At 39.3% G+C, this 17,138-nt stretch overlaps 1 protein-coding gene across 8 annotated transcripts in view; it reads right to left on the bottom strand.

Annotated features, from left to right (window-relative positions):
- The window catches only part of PCNX1 (pecanex 1), a 206,688-nt gene that overhangs the window by 163,166 nt on the left and 26,384 nt on the right, over nucleotides 1–17,138 (bottom strand). For all 8 annotated transcript variants that reach the window (XM_032245735.1, XM_032245729.1, XM_032245732.1 and 5 more), the window contains exon 2: nucleotides 10,789–10,997. In XM_032245735.1, the coding sequence (XP_032101626.1) occupies nucleotides 10,789–10,997 (209 nt within the window). The remainder of the gene's footprint in view (nucleotides 1–10,788; nucleotides 10,998–17,138) is intronic.

Genomic DNA, 17,138 nt, shown 5'->3' on the forward strand with positions numbered 1-17,138 from the left:
AAACCAGCTTACAAAAACAAGATATACACATGTGCCATAAAACAAAAAAAAAAAAACTAGAAATAACCTGAATGGCTATAAATAGAAGAATGAATAAATAGGTTGTAGTATGTTCTTAAAGTGGCACATTACATGTCAGTGAATAGGAATAAACTCTAGCTACAAACATCAGCATGAGTGAGTCAATAAAATATAATACACTGTGCAAAAAAAAAAAAAAAAAAAAAACCTCTCACAGAGAAATGCATATGGTATGATTCTCTTAGGCTGTCCTAAAGCAGACAAAAAATAATACTAAATATATTCAGGCATATCTACAAAGAATGTGTAACAATAAAGATAAGCAAGGGAGTTATTCACAAAAAATTCAAGATTATGGTTACTTCTGAAGGGAAAAGTGGAATGAAATGGGAGAGGAATGTTGTGAAGCTTATATGGTATTTGTATAACATTTTATTTCTTAAGCTGTGGTAGGTAATGAAGTATTCACTTATTACTAACACAGTGTTTGGAATATATATATAACAATAAAAAAATTTTTAACTAAAAGAAAATGGAAAAAAAAAATTCAGAAGCAATGACGAACACAATATCCAGAATAATTAGAAAAAATTATTGATTACTATGTGTCAAGAATTATTCTAAGAGATTTACACATATAGTTTCATTTATTCATTGTAACAATCCTATGAGATAGTTTCACTATTTTCCTCATGATTCTGACAAGAAAGCCAATGCATAAAAAGCTTAAGTAACTTCTCCCATGTCATACCATTAAGAAGCCGTGGCTGACTGAGTGTGAAGTCTACATTCTGTTTGCTTATCCACAATGTAAGAGTACGCATTCCTTAACAGAAATAGAATAGGCTTAAGGAATATACAAAAACCATTTTAAAAATCTGAAATGTTATAGAATATAAAAGATAAGTGAATAAAGAGATGATAAATAAAAACATGAAAAAATGGAAATCTCATCTATATCGCTATTTAAAAAATTTAGTTTCTACAAATTTAATACAATTGTCATAAAAATTCTAATGGAGGCAGTGAGTTCTGATCTTGCTACTGCACTCCAGCCTGGGTGACAGGGTGAGATTCTGTCTCTAAAACAAAAACAATAGCCGACTACAGGCATGGTGGCGCATGCCTGTACTCCCAGCTACTTGGGAGGCTGAGGCAGGAGAATTACACGAACCTAGGAGGCGTAGACTGAAGTGAGTCAAGATCGTGCCAGCCTGGGTAACAGAGTGAGACTCTGCTTCCAATTAATAAATAAATAAATAGATAGAGGATGGCCAAATAGAAACAACTCTGGATTGCAGTTCCCAGCGAAAACGCAGAGAGTGAGCAATCACCGCATTTCCAAACGAATTTTTAATGCCCACAGACCAGGAGATTCCCAGGCGGAAAAGTGCCACGAGTCCCAGCGCGGCTCTTTCACCCAGCACAGTGGTCTCCGCACAAAAATTCATACAAATCAGGGTGCCATTTCAACTGGTGGCTAGAACGCCTGGGAGACAGAGTCGCCCGCTCAACTGAAAAAAAAGGGGGCTGAAACAGGGAGCCAGGTGATCTGCTCAGCAGGTCCCACTCCCACAAAGATCAGCAATCTGAAACGGTCTGGATTGAGAGTTTCACAGCACGCACAGTTGGACCCAGGGCAGTCCAGCTACGTGGGAGGAAAGGCGTCTGCCATTACCGAGGCGGCCCACCACTACCAAGGCAGTCTGTCATTGCTGAGGCAGTCCCCCATTAACAAGGCAGTCTGCCACTACTGAGGCAGTCTGCCATTACCGAAGCAGTTCTAACAATGCCCCTATAAACAAAACTGCAAGGAAGTTCACACAGCAGCTGGGTAGAGCCCACGGCAGTTCAGCAACGCCTCTGCTGGCAGACTGTGACTAGGATACCTCCTCGTTGGGCAGGGCATCTCTGAAAAAAGGTGGCAGAATGACAGGAACTTACAAATAAAGCCCCACCTTCCTAGGACACAGCACCTGGGATAAAAGGCAGTTATGAGTTCCGCTACAGCAGACGTAAACGTACCTGCCCAGCAGCTCTGAACAGAACAAGGAGCCCAGAGCTCAGCACTTGAGCTCCTATAAGGGACAGACTGTCTCCTCTAGCAGCTCCCTAACCCCCGTATAACCAAAGAGACACCTCATAAAGGAGAGCTCAGGCTGACATCTGGCGGGTATCCTTCTGGGACAAAGGTAACAGAAGAAGAAACTGGCAGCAACCCTTACTCTTCTGCAGCTGCTGCAGGTGATCCCCAGGCAAGCAGGGTCTGGAGTGGACTTCTAGCAGTCCTACAGCAGGGGAGCCTGACTGTTAGAAGGAAAACTAAGAAACAGAAAGAAATAACTTCATCAGCAACAAAAAGGACGTCCACTCAGAGACCCCATCCGAAAGTCACCAACCACAAAGACCACAGGTAGATAAATCCACAAAGATGGGAAGAAACTAGCACAAAAAGGAGGAAAATACCCAAAATCAGAACATCTCTGCTCCTCCAAGGGATCATAACTCCTCACCACCAAGAAAACAAGGCTGGATAGAGAATGAGTCTGAAGAACTGACAGAAACAGGCTTCAGAAGGTGGGTAATAACAAACTTCTCTGAGCTAAAAGATCATATTCTAACCCAATGAAAACAAACACAGAACCTTGAAAAAAGGTTTGACAAAATGCTAACGAGAAGAAACAGCTTAGAGAGGAATATAAATGAATTGACAGAGCTGAAAAACACAACACGAGAACTTCACGAAGCATACACAAGTTTCAATAGCTGAATCCAACAGGGAGATGAAAGGATACCAGCGATTGAAAATCAACTCAATGAAATAAAATGAGAAGGCAAGATTAGAGTAAAAAGAGTGAGAAGAAATGAACAAAGCCTCCAACAACTATGGGATTATGTGACCTAATTTATGTTTGATAGGTGTACCTGAATGTGACAAAGAGAATGAATCCAAGCTGGAAAACAATCTTCAGGATATTATCCAGGAGAACTTCCCCAACCTAGTAAGGCAGGCCAATATTCAAATCCAGGAAGTAAGGGAACACCACAAAGATATTCCTCAAGAAGTGCAACCCCAAAGCACATAATTGTCAGATTCACAAGGGTTGAAATGAAGGAAAAAAATGCTAAGGGCAGCCAGAGAAAAAGGTTGGGTTATCCACAAAGGGAAGCCCATCAGACTCACAGCTGATCTCTCAGCAGAAACCCTACAAGCCAGAAGAGAGTAGGGGCCAATATTCAACATCCTTAAAGAAAAGAACTTTCAACCTAGAATTTCATATCCGGCCCAACTAAGCTTCATAAGCGAAGGAGAAATAAAATCCTTTATAAACAAAAAATTGCTCAGAGATTTCATTACCATCTGTCCTACTTTACAAGAGCTCCTGAAAGAAGCACTAAACACAGAAAGCAACAAACAGTACCAGCCACTCCAAAATACCAAATGGTAAAGAGCATCAACACAATGAAGAAACTGCATCAACTAATGGGCAAAACAAACAGCTAGCATCAAAATGGCAGGATCAAATTCACACATAACAATATTAACCTTAAATGTAAATGAGCTAAATGCCCCAATCAAAAGAACCAGACTGGCAAATTGGAAAAAAAGTCAAAACCCATTGGTGTGCTGTATCCAGGAAACCCATCTCACATGCTAGGATACACACAGGCTCAAAATAAAGGGATGGAGGAAGATCTACCAAGCAAATCGAGAGCAAAAAAAACCAGGAGTTGCAATCCTAGTCTCTGATAAAATAGACTTTAAACCAACAAAGATCAGAAGAGACAAAGAAGGGCATTACATAATGGTAAAAGGATCAATGCAACAAGAGCTAACGATCCTAAATATATATGCGCCTAATACAGGAGCACCCAGGTACATAAAGCAAGTTCTTAATGACCTACAAAGAGACTTAGACTCCCAAACAATAATAGTGGGAGACTTTAACACTCCACTGTCAATACTAGACAGATCAATGAGACAGAAAATTTAACAAGGATATCCAGGACTTGAACTCAGATCTGGACCAAGCAAACCTCATAGACATTTACAGAACTCTCCACCCCAAATCCACAGAATATACACTCTTCTCAGCACCACATCACACCTACTCTAAAATTGACCACATAATTGGAAGTAAATCACTCCTCAGCAAATGCAAAAGAACAGAAATCATAACAAACAGTCTCTCAGACCACAGTGCAATCAAATTAGAACTCAGAATTCAGAAACTAACTCAGAACCACAGAACTTCATAGAAGCTGAACAACTGGCTCTTGAATGTTAACTGGATAAACAATGAAATGAAGGCAGAAATAAAGATGTTCTTCGAAATCGACGAGAACGAAGACACAACGTACAAGAATATCTGGGACACATTTAAAGCAGTGTCTAGAAGAAAATTTGTAGCAATGAATACCCACTTGAGAAGAAAGGAAAGATCTAAAATAGACACCCTACCATCAAAATTGAAAGAGCTAGAGGAGGAAGATCAAAAAAACTCAAAAGCTAGAAGACAAGAAATAACTAAGATCAGAGCAGAACTGAAGGAGATAGAGACACAAAAAAACCTTCAAAAAAATCAATAAATGCAAGAGCTGGTTTTTTGAAAAGATCAACAAAATAGACAGACCACTAGCCAGATTAATAAGAGAGAAGAATCAAATAGATGCAATAAAAAACAATAAAGGGGATATCACCACAGATTCCACAGAAATACAAACTACCATGAGAGATTACTACGAACAATTCTATGCACATAAACCAGTAAACCAGGAAGAAAAGGATAAATTTCTGGACACTTACACCCTCCCAAGCTTAAACCAGGAAGAAGTCGAAACCCTGAATAGACCAATAACAAGGGTTGAAGTTGAGGCAGCAATTAATAGCTTACCAATAAAAGCCCAGGTCCAGATGGATTCACAGCCAAATTCTACCAGACACACAAAGAGCAGCTGGTACTACCCCTTCTGAAACTATTCCAAACAATCCAAAAAGAGGGAATCCTTCCCTAATCATTTGATGAGACCAACATCATCCTGATACCAAAACCCAGCAGAGACTTAACAAGAAAAGAACACTTCAGGCCAATATCCATGATGAACATGGATGCAACAATCTTCAATAAAATACTGGCAAACTGATTGCAACAGCACATCAAAAATCTTATCCATCAAGATCAAGTAGGCTTCATCCCGGGATGCAAGGCTGGTTCAACATACACAAGTCTATAAACGTAATTCACCACATAAACAGAACCAAAGACAAAAACCAAATGATTATCTCAATAGACGCAGAGAAGGCCTTCGACAAAATTCAACAGACATTTATGCTAAAAACTCTCAATAAACTAGGTATCGATGGAATGTATCTCAAAATAATAAAAGCTATTTGTCACAAACCCACAGCCAATATCATACTGAATGGGCAAGAACTGGAAGCAACCCCTCTGAAATCTGGCACTAGACAAGGATGCCCTCTCTCACCACTCCTATTCAATATAGTATTGCAAGTTCTAGCCAGAGCAATCAGGCAAGAAAAAGAAATAAAGGGTATTCAATTAGGAACAGAGGAAGTCAAATTGTCTCTTAGAAGACCATAACGTCTCAGCCCAAAATCTCCTTAATCTGATAAGCAACTTCAGCAAAGTCTCAGGATAAAAAAATCGATGTGCAAAAATCACAAACAATCCTATACACTAGTAACAGACTTACAGAGAGCCAAATCAAGAATGAACTGCCATTCACAATTGCTACAAAGATAATACTATAATAAACAAAGGATGTAAAGGACCTCTTCAAGGAGAACTACAAACCACTGTTCAACGAAATAAGAGAGGACACAAACAGATGGAGAAACATTCCATGCTCATAGATAGGAAGAACCAATATTGCAAAAATGGCCATACTGCCCAAAGTAATTTATAGATTTAATGCTATCCCCATCAAGCTACAAATGATCTTCTTCACAGAACTGGAAAAAAACCACATACGAAATCAAAAGAGAGCCCACATAGCCAAGACAATCCTAAGCAAAAGGAACAAAGCTGGAGGCATCACACTACCTGACTTCAAACTATACTACAAGGGTACAATAATCAAAACAGCATGGTACTGGTACCAAAACAGAGATATAAACCAATGGAACAGGACAGAGGCCTTGGAGGCAACGCCACAGATCTACAACCATCTGATCTTTGACAAACCTGAAAAAAACAAGCAATGGGGAAAGGACTCCCTGTTTAATAAATGGTGTTGGGAAAACTGGCTAGCCATGTGCAGAAAGCAGAAACTGGACCCCTTCCTGACACCTTACACTAAAATTAACTCCAGATGAATTAAAGACTTAAACGTAAGACCTAACACAATAAAAACCTTAGAAGAAAACCCAGGCAAAACCATTCAGGACATAGGCATAGGCAAGGCCTTCATGACTAAAACACCAAAAGCATTGGCAACAAAAGCCAAAATAGACAAATGGGATCTAATTAAACTCCAGAGCTTCTGAACAGCAAAACAAACAATCATTAGAGTGAATCGCCAACCGACAGAATGGGAAAAAAGTTTTGTAATCTACCCATCTGACAAAGGACTTATATTCAAAATCTACAAAGAACTAAAACAGATTTACAAGAAAAACACAAACAAACCCATTCAAAAGTGGGCGAAGGATATGAACAGATACTTTTCAAAAGAAGACATATAAGAGGCCAACAAACATATGAAAAAATGCTCATCATCACTGGTCATTAGAGAAATGCAAATCAAAACCCCATTGAGATACCATCTCATGCTAATTAGAATGGCGATCACTAAAAAATCTGGAGACAACAGATGCTGGAGTGGATGTAGAGAAATAGGAACACTTTTACACTCTTGGTGGGAGTATAAATTAGTTCAACTATTGTGGAAGACAGTGTGGCAATTCCTCAAGGAACTAGAAATACAAATTCCATTTGACTCAGCCATCCCATTACTGGGTATATATCCAAAGGATTATAAATGGTTCTATTATAGGGACACATGCACATGTATGTTCATTGCAGCACTGTTTCCCAAATACCCATTGATGATAGACTCAATAAGAAAAATGTGGCACATATACACCGTGGAATACTATTCAGGCATAAAAAACAATGAGCTCATGTCCTTTGTAGGGACATGAATGAACCTGGAGACCATCATTTTCAGCAAATTGACACAAGAACAGAAAATCAAACACCACATGTTCTCGCTCATTGGTGGGTGTTGAACAATGAGAACACATGGACACAGGGAGAGGAGCATCACACACTAAGGTTTGTGGCAGGGGACTAGGGAAGGGACAGTTGGGGGTAGGGAGTTGGGGAGGGATAACATGGGGAGAAATGCCAGATATAGGTGATGGGGATGGAGGCAGCAAACCACATTGCCATGTACGTACCTATGCAACAATCCTGCATGTTCTTTACATGTACCCCAGAAACTAAAATGCAATAAAATATATATATATATTTAAGAAAAAAATAAAATTCTAATGGAATTTTTTGGAGGATAAGCACACATGAAGATATCTCACAAAAGTACGTACATGCATGAGAATAATCAAATTAATAACACAAAGAGTCAGGTGTTGTGGCTCATGCCTGTAAATCTGGCACTTCAAGAGGCTAAGGCCAGTGGATTACCTGAGGTCAGGAGTTCAAGACCAGCCTGGCCAACATGATGAAACCCCATCTCTATTAAAAATACAAAGGTTAGCCAGGTGTGGTGGTGCATGCCTGTAATCCCAGCTACTCTGGAGGATGAGGCAGGAGAATTGCTGGAACCCAGGAGGTGGAGGTTGCAGTGAGCTGAGATTATACCACTGCACTCCAGTCTGGTTGACAGAGCAAGACTCTGTCTCAAAAAAACACACAAAAACAAAATAATAACAAAAAAGAAAAATACTGGAGTCACTCACAGTGCTAAGTATTAAGCATATTATAAAGCTACTATGATAAAAACAACATGGTATAAACAAAAAAAGGCAGAAAGATGAAGCAGAAAACCAAGTTCAGAAACTAGCGTAAGTATATACAATATATCACGTAAAAACGAAACCATTTAAATTTACAGGGAAAAAATTCATTACTTAATGAACGGTGTTGTGACAAACAAACCTAAACAAATTACATTTAATGTTTTCAAACTGACTACAATTTAAGAGTAAAAAGTAAAATGATAAAAATACTGAATATAGACACAAAGACCTTAATTTATTGTTTATGTAATTTGAGGGAAGGAAAATCTTAGAAAACATGTTATCAAGAGAAGAAATAATAAACATACAAAATTAGATGACAGAAAAATAAATTACAGGATATAAAGAGACTGACAAATAAAATCCTGTAAGTCAAGGAAGAGTATTTGACACAAAAGGGCTAATATCCTTTGTTTAAAAAAAAAAAATCCCAAAGTCAATGGCAAAAACAAAAATCCACCAGCAGAAAAATATGCAATTCACAGAACAAATATAAATGGCAATAACAAGAAATATACCTCCATTTCACTAGTATTTCAAAAATGGAAATATTAAACAATAATTTAATTGTTTAAATGTTAATATTAAACAATGAGACATCAAAGTTTTTCAAAATACCAAATACTTGAGTTGTCAAAAGTGCAAAAAAAAAAAAAAAGAGGCAGCTGAATTTCTGGTCATAGTCATTAAATGGTAAAATCTTGGGAATTTGGCAATAAATATTGGAAAACTTCAAAATGTGTATAGCATTTCTAGTAATTCCACCTCTGAAAAACTATGGTAAAACACTCAGGCCAGGAATGGTGGCTCACGCCTGTAATCCCAGCATTTTTGGGAGGCCAAAGGCGGGTAGATCATGAGGTCAGGAGTTCAAGACCAGCCTGGCCTAGATGTTGAAACCCCATCTCTAGTAAAAATATAAAAAATCAGCCAGGCGTGGTAACACACACCTGTGATCCCAGCTATTTGGGAGGCTAAGGCAGAGAACTGCATAAACCTGGAGTATTGGGCCACTGCACTCCAGCCTGAGTGACAGAGCAAGGCTCTATCTCAATTAAAAAAAAAAAAAATCGAATCATTTAATATTTAAACATCACAGTTATCTAATATTAAGATTCCAAAGTAATTGATATAATTAAAAATGGGATAAATTATAATACATCCACACAATGAGATACTGTGCATCATTAAACATAGTATCACAGAACAACTGTTTTCACTACTCCAAATATTTGCTGAGTTCCTATCAGTGCCAGACACTGATTTTGGACCTGGGAATATAATAGTTTATAAGAAAAACAAGGTCCTTGCCTTCAAGAAGTTTATAAACGCAAATAAATGTTAAGAAAATTGGCCGGGCGCGGTGGCTCAAGCCTGTAATCCCAGCACTTTGGGAGGCCGAGGCGGGTGGATCACGAGGTCAAGAGATCGAGACCATCCTGGTCAACATGGTGAAACCCCGTCTCTACTAAAACTACAAAAAATTAGCTGGGCGTGGTGGCGCGTGCCTGTAATCCCAGCGACTCAGGAGGCTGAGGTAGGAGAATTGCCTGAACCCAGGAGGCGGAGGTTGCGGTGAGCCGAGATCGTGCCATTGCACTCCAGCCTGGGTAACAAGAGCGAGACTCCGTCTCAAAAAACAAAAAAAAAACAAAAAAAAAAAATTTCAGATAGTGATTTAGGCAATAAACAAAAATTACAAGGGTAAAATATGTGTTTAATTAACAAACAGGGTACTCATGTTAAGAATAAGGAAAAAAATGTGATTGAAAAAGAATAAACAAAGGCTTTCAATGCCCTGGATATCACCTGTGCCCACTTTTTGTTATATTATTTATGCCTTGATATCTGAAATATTTCATATTATGCTCAGTGGAAACAACTGCTTAGATTATTCGATCTTTCTCATCTTGGTTTCCACATTTGTAAATCAGGGATATAACAGCATCTACGTACTACAATTGTTTTGAGGTATGTCAAGTGTTCACCAAAAAACTTTTTCTAGAGTTATGTTAGGGGTACCTATTATTTGTGTAAGGTCACAAACTTTTGACTATGAATAAAGCACATACTTCTGTCAAAAAGAGAAAGTGGAAAGGGGCAAGGCCAAGGTCATGCTACAGAACGTGAGTGAGCAACAGGGATCACTTCAGCTGGGGTGGAAAAGGAAAGCCACCAGGAGGAGTTGACATCTAATCACAGTTGAATCCTAAGAAATCAGTCTTGCAAAGATCTAGGAGAGAAAGAGCTAAGTTTCTAAAGTAAGAATACATAATTGAAAGAAATTTACAATAGATTAAGTAAAGCACACGACTTATAAATGTCAAGCAAAATATCACAATCTGCTTAAGATATGTGTGTGTGTGTGTGTGTGTGTGTGTGTATACACACACACACACACACACACACACACACATACATTTATATGTATAAATAAAAATAAACACTGAGATTTATTATCCATGCTCAATAATGTCTTTAGGCTGTTGGTTTTGGTCTTTAGTGTGAACTATCATATAGTAGTGTATTGTTCTAACCTGTCTAGCAATGAGGCCAAAAATATTGTATTGATTTAATGCCCCGAACATGCCAGTTAGCTTAGCTCTGTTCTATTACAATCTGTACCTGTCATTGTATCCACAGTGTTAAGATCTAACACTGACTTAAAACCATATTTAAAAAAAAAAGTATAACATAATAATCACATCATTATACAGATACCACGATCTAAATCATTACAATCTGAGTGATATAGGTTTCCTTACCTCGGTCCGTTGCTATCTTTTCTCCTGGTTGAACAGTTGACTTGTTCAGCTTTGCCTCGCTGATCCGTGAACTCATTTGCAGTCCTATCTACAATTTCTCCAGCATCAAGTGCTCTGTGTAGTCGATAGTTGACCATCTTCAGAACAACAAAAACAGCAGCTATCACAGGACAATAAACTGCTACTATAATCATGGAAGAAGGAAGGGCCTTTAAGAGAAAGAAAATAAGGAAATACATTTTAAAATATTTTTATTGTATTCAATTAGAGAAATCTGTATCTAAAATAATAAACACATTTACACATAAAGCAACAACTATGTTACTAGCACTAAGCTACAAAAGTACTTATATAACTGCACTGCCCAATGCAAAAGACACTGGCTACATGTGGCTTCTGAGTACTAGAGATATGCCTAGACTGCACTGAGATATAAGGTGAGAATAACACTGCATTTCAAAGATTCAATATCTTTAAAAAGAACATAAAATATCTCAATTTTTCTGTTGATTACATGTTGAAATAACAGATTATGTTGGGTCAAATAAAACATTATTAAAATTAATTTCACATGCTTTTTACTTAATGTGGCTACTAGGTTAAATGAAAGTTGCCAGGTTAAAAAAAAAAAAAAAGTGGCTACTAGAAAATGTTAAATTATATATATGGCTTGTCTGCATTACATTTCCACTGGAAAGCATGGGTATACAGTCCATACCAAAAGCCTTATCATACAACTGGAGAACAAACATATCACACTACAGTATATGTGACAAAAATAAACGTTGTGATCCAAATATACTCCCTGTTTATGGGCTCTGTGTAACCAATTTTTAGGACACATTCTTTGTATACCAGAAAATTGGAAGTTAAAACTGTCATGAGAATAACCTTAGAACTGTGACCATAAAACCAAGTAAGATATGGAAGACATGCGAAATCTAAGTGGGTTTTATTTTATTTTATTTTTATTTTTTATTTTTTTTTGAGACGGAGTTTCACTCATGTTACCCAGGCTAGAGTGCAATGGCGCGATCTCGGCTCACCGCAACCTCCACCTCCTGGGTTCAGGCAATTCTCCTGCCTCAGCCTCCTGAGTAGCTGGGATTACAGGCACGCACCACCACGCCCAGCTAATTTTTTGTATTTTTAGTAGAGACGGGGTTTCACCATGTTGACCAGGATGGTCTCGATCTCTTGACCTCGTGATCCACCCGCCTCGGCCTCCCAAAGTGCTGGGACTACAGGCTTGAGCCACCGCGCCCGGCCTCGGGTTTTATTTTAAAATAAACATTTAAAATACTTAAAAATTGTAGCCTGCCAAACAAAAAGAATAAAAGAACACAGAACAGAATCAAGTAACAGATTAAATGAAATAAGTCAGCCAAACATCCTGGGTGTGGGGCTGAAGGCCCATCATACAGGAAGATTCAGTGATGGGGAACTTGAGTCCATGGGTGGCAGGCTTGGAGACCAGCTCACTGGAAAGGGAAGGCCTAGAGTCACTATTAGCAGAGGTAACACAACTAGCCTCAACTTATCCCACTTTCAGGAGAAAAATCACCCTGAAATCTATAGCTCTAGACCCCACCTTTTCATAAGATTCCATTTCAGTTATCTGAGAACATGATCCCAAATTGGCTTTAAAAAAGTAACCTCTAGCTGGGCGTGGTAGCAGACACCTGTAATCCCAGCTACTTGAGAGGGTGAGGCAGAAGAATCACTTGAACCTGAGAATCGCTTGAACCTGGGAGGTGAAGGTTCTAGTGAACCCAGATGGTGCCACTCTACTCCAGCCTAGGTGACACAGTGAGACTCTGTCTCAAAAAAAAAAAAAAAAGAATAACTTCAAATCACTTGAGATAAAAATAAAAAGGTCTTGTTGAGCCAGGCAGGTTTAGAATACAGATACGAGCTAAGTTTCTTAAAAAAAAAAAAAAAAAAAAGTTCTTGAGAGGGAAAGATGGTGAGTTGTAATTGAGAGGAGAAAACATAAAATCCACAATTTAATACTTTTGTTTTGAGTGTGGACATAATAGGCATATATTAAATATTTGATATTTTCAAATACTTGGATTAAGAAGTCCTGCATATTAATGTATCTAAAAAATTAAACTTGCAATTCCAATTTAAAATGTTACTGAATAACTGGTTTGGGCTTATAATTTTAAGTTGAGAAATATATTTAGAAGTTTACAAAATCCATAATTATCATATTTGGAAGAGTTGAGTACTTGTATGATATTGTGTAATATATATTTGGTCTTCATCCCAGTTTTCTGGCTTAATACTCTTAAAATCCCTGGAATCTCCAAACTGGTCATTTTTGTTTGATATTAGGTTGACTGGTGCCTGGAGGCTCCTGGATAGCCTGAGGAGCAGGACTGGTTTCCAGGGGAGCCAACCCTCAACCTCCAAGAAGGGAAGAGGGGCTGTAGGATGAATTGATCACTGTATTAGTCCTTTCTCACGCTGTTATGAAGAAATACCCAAGACTGGGTAATTTATAAAGAAAAGAGGTTTAATTGACTGACAGTTCCACATGGCTGGGGAGGCCTGAGGAAACTTACAACCATGGCGGAAGGTACCTCTTTCACAGGGCAGCAAGGAAGAGAAATGAATACCAAGTGAAGGGGGAACTCCCTTATAAAACCATCAGAGCTCATGAGAACTCACTGATTATCATGAGAACCGAATGGGAGAAATGCCCCATGATTCAATTATCTCCACCTGGTCCTACCCTGGACACATGGGGATTATCACAATTCAAGGTGAGATTTGGGTGGGGACACAGAGCCAAGCCACTTCATTCCACCCTGGCCCCTTCCAAATCTCATGTCCTCACATTTCAAAACACAATCATGCCCTTCAAACAGTCCCCCAAAGTCTTAACCCATTCCAGCATTAACTCAAATGTCTAAGTCCAAAGTCTCATCTGAGATAAGCAAGTCCCTTCCACCTATGACCCTGTAAAATCAAAAGCAAGTTAGTTACTTCCTGGCTACAATGGGGCTACAGGCATTGGGTAAATACATTCATTCCAAATGGGAGAAATTGGCCAAAACTAAGGGACTACAGGCCCCATACAAGTCCAAAATCCAGAAGGGCAGTCAAATTTTAAAGCGCTGAAATGATCTCTTTGACTCTATGTCTCACATCCAGGTCACTGATGCAAAGAGGAGAGTTCCCTCGGCCTTGGGTAGCTCCACCCCGTGGCTTTGCAGGGTACTGCTCCCCTCCTCACTGGTTCATGGACTGGCATTGAGTGTCTGTGGCTTTTCCAGGCACATGGTGCAAGCTATCAGAGCTGCCATTCTGGGGTCTGGAGGACAGTGGCCCTCTTCTCACAGCTCCATTAGGCAGTGTCCAATTGGGACTCTGTAGGAGGAGGGGTCTCCAACCCCACATTTCCCTTTCACAGTGCCCTAGCACAGGTTTTCCATGACGGATCCACCACTGCAGCAGACTTCTACCTGGACATCCAGGCATTTCCATACATTCTCTGAAATCTAGGCAAAGGTTCCCAAACCTCAATTCTTGACTTCTGTACATCCACAGGCCTAACCCCACATGTAAGCCACCAAGGCTTGATGCCAGCATCCTCTGAAGCAACAGCCTGATATGTACATTGGCCCCTTTTAACCACAGCTGGGATGCAGGGTACCAAGTCTAGAGACCGCACAAAGTAGCAAGGCGCTGGGCCCCACCCAAGAAACCACTTTTTCCTCCTAGGCCTCTGGGCTTGTGAGGAAGACCTCAGATATGCCCTGGAGACCTCTGATATGCCCTGGAGACATTTTCCCCATTGTCTTGGTGATTTGGCTCCTTGTTACTTAGGCAAATTTCTGCAGCCTTCTTTAATTCTTCCCCAGAAAATGGGGTTTTGTTTTCTATTGCATCATGAAGCTGTAAATTTTCCAAACTTTTATACAATGTAACCTCTTGAATAGTCTGCTGCTTAGAAATTTCTTCCACCAGATACTCTACATCATCTCTCTCAAGTTCAAAGTTCCACAGCTCACTAGGTCAGGGGCAAAATGCCTCCGGTCTCTTTGCTAATAAAGCATAGCAAAAGTCACCTTTATTCCAGTCCCTAACAAATCCCTCATGTCCATCTAAGACCACCTCAGCCTAGCCTTTATTGTCCATATCACTACCAAGCAGTTTGGTCAAAGCCATTCAACAAGTCTCTAGAAGTTCCAAACTTTCCCATATATTCCTTTCTTCTGAGCCCTCCAGACTGTTCCAACCTCTGCCTGTTACCCAGTTCCAAAGTCACTTCCACATTTTAGGGTATCTTTACATCAGCATTCCACTACCTGGTACCAATTTACTGTATTAGTCTGTTCTTATGCTGCTATGAAAAATACCTGAGACTGGGTAATTTATAAAGAAAAGAGGTTTAATTGGCTCACAGTTCTGCATAGGGGGGAGGCCTCAGGAAACTTACAATCATGGCCAAATGCACCTCTTCACAGGGCAGCAGGAGAGAGAAATGAGTACCCAGTGAAGGGGGAAGCCCCTTATAAAACCATTAAATCTGGTGAGAACTCTCTCACTATCTCAAGAACAGCATGGAGGAAACCACTCCCATGATTCAATTATCTTCACCTGGACCTGCAGTTGACATGTGGGGATTATTACAATTCAAGGTGAGATTTGGGTGGGGATACAAAATCAAATCATATCAATCACCAATAGTCAAGAAATTATGTAATCAATCATGACTACATAATGAAGCTTTTATAAAAACCCAAAAGGCCTGGGTTCAGGAGCTTCATGATACCTAACACAGGGAGATTTCTGGAGTATGGTATGCCCATGAAGCTCCAGGGCCCTTCCCACATACTTTGTCTCATGCAATTTTGCATTTGTATCCTTTGTATTAATAGTATCTCCAGGTAGACAGTGTCAGAATCGAATTGAAGGATACCCAGCTGGTGTCTGCTGAAGCACCTGCTGCAGAACTGGTTGACTGCTGAATGTTTAAGAACACCCCCACACATCTGCTGTCAGAAGTGTTCCATGCTGTGATAGTACCGTAGGAGAACTCAGTTTGTTTTTTCTGTAGCCTCTCAACTTGCAAACATTTGTCAGATAATTTAAATCCTTAAAAATGAATACTAAATTTACAAATGAAATTTGATGGGGTCTTAAGCTACTTAAAAAAACACCTTTTTAAATTATTGTTAAAATATGTTAGATATGTAGAGTTGAGTTTTAAATTCTTAGTTGTTTAATTTATAGCTTTTTTTTTTTTTTTTGAGACGGAGTTTCACTCTTGTTACCCAGGCTGGAGTGCAATGGCGCGATCTCGGCTCACCGCAACCTCCACCTCCTGGGTTCAGGCAATTCTCCTGCCTCAGCCTCCGGAGTAACTGGGACTACAGGCACGCACCACCATGCCCAGCTGATTTTTTGTATTTTTAGTAGAGACGGGGTTTCACCATGTTGACCAGGATGGTCTCGATCTCTTGACCTCGTGATCCACCCGCCTCGGCCTCCCAAAGTGCTGGGATTACAGGCTTGAGCCACCACGCCCGGCCTTTAATTTATAGCTTTAAGAAATCTAATATTCATTATGAAAAACAAAAGTGCTCACAATAACCTTTTCTGAGCAAAATGGTCACTCTCAAACACACAACACAAATTGTTTTGATACATATAAACACATACACATCTCAGAGGATTTACAAAAATTCTGTGTGACACTGGCTTCCATCTGAAATCTGTGCTATAAAAACCAGAATTCTTCGAAATTATTTACTTCAATACCGTCATTTCCAGACAGAAATTTGAATGACTTAGCCAAGATCACCCATTTAATACCAATATTAAATGAGGTTTCTTATGCCTATTTCAGTGCCCATTTTGCTATACACCACATTGCCAATGCCATTTTCAAATGCAAAATGTCAATGAAAAATAAGAGTACCATTGTAATTCACTGTAGTCCACATTAAGATAAAAAATACTGATATTAAGTGGACAGAAAGGCAACAGCCCCAACATTATTACTAAGTGTTAGACAAATTCATTGAAAATATTAATGGCTCTCTTCCAAATGGGAAAAGATAAAACAGTGAATGGTTTACAGGATCTGCCTCTACAAAAAGAGTCAAAGACTGTGAATGCTTAAAACAGATCTAAATGAACTCTCTGCCCCTACTACTATATTGCTAAGAGCAGTGGCCAACTGGATGCCAAAAAACACACTGAAATGTGCAAGATTTACATATTAAGTAAAGAACTTTCTTTTAAACATAGGGACAGTGTCTATGTTGCCCAGGCTGTTCTCAAACTCTTGGCCTCAAGTGATTCTCCCACCTCAACCTCACCAAGTGCTGGGA

The sequence above is a fragment of the Sapajus apella genome, unplaced genomic scaffold (genome assembly GCF_009761245.1).
Source record: "Sapajus apella isolate SASKATOON/1434 unplaced genomic scaffold, GSC_monkey_1.0 scaffold59, whole genome shotgun sequence".
NCBI classification, from domain to species: Eukaryota; Metazoa; Chordata; class Mammalia; order Primates; family Cebidae; genus Sapajus; species Sapajus apella.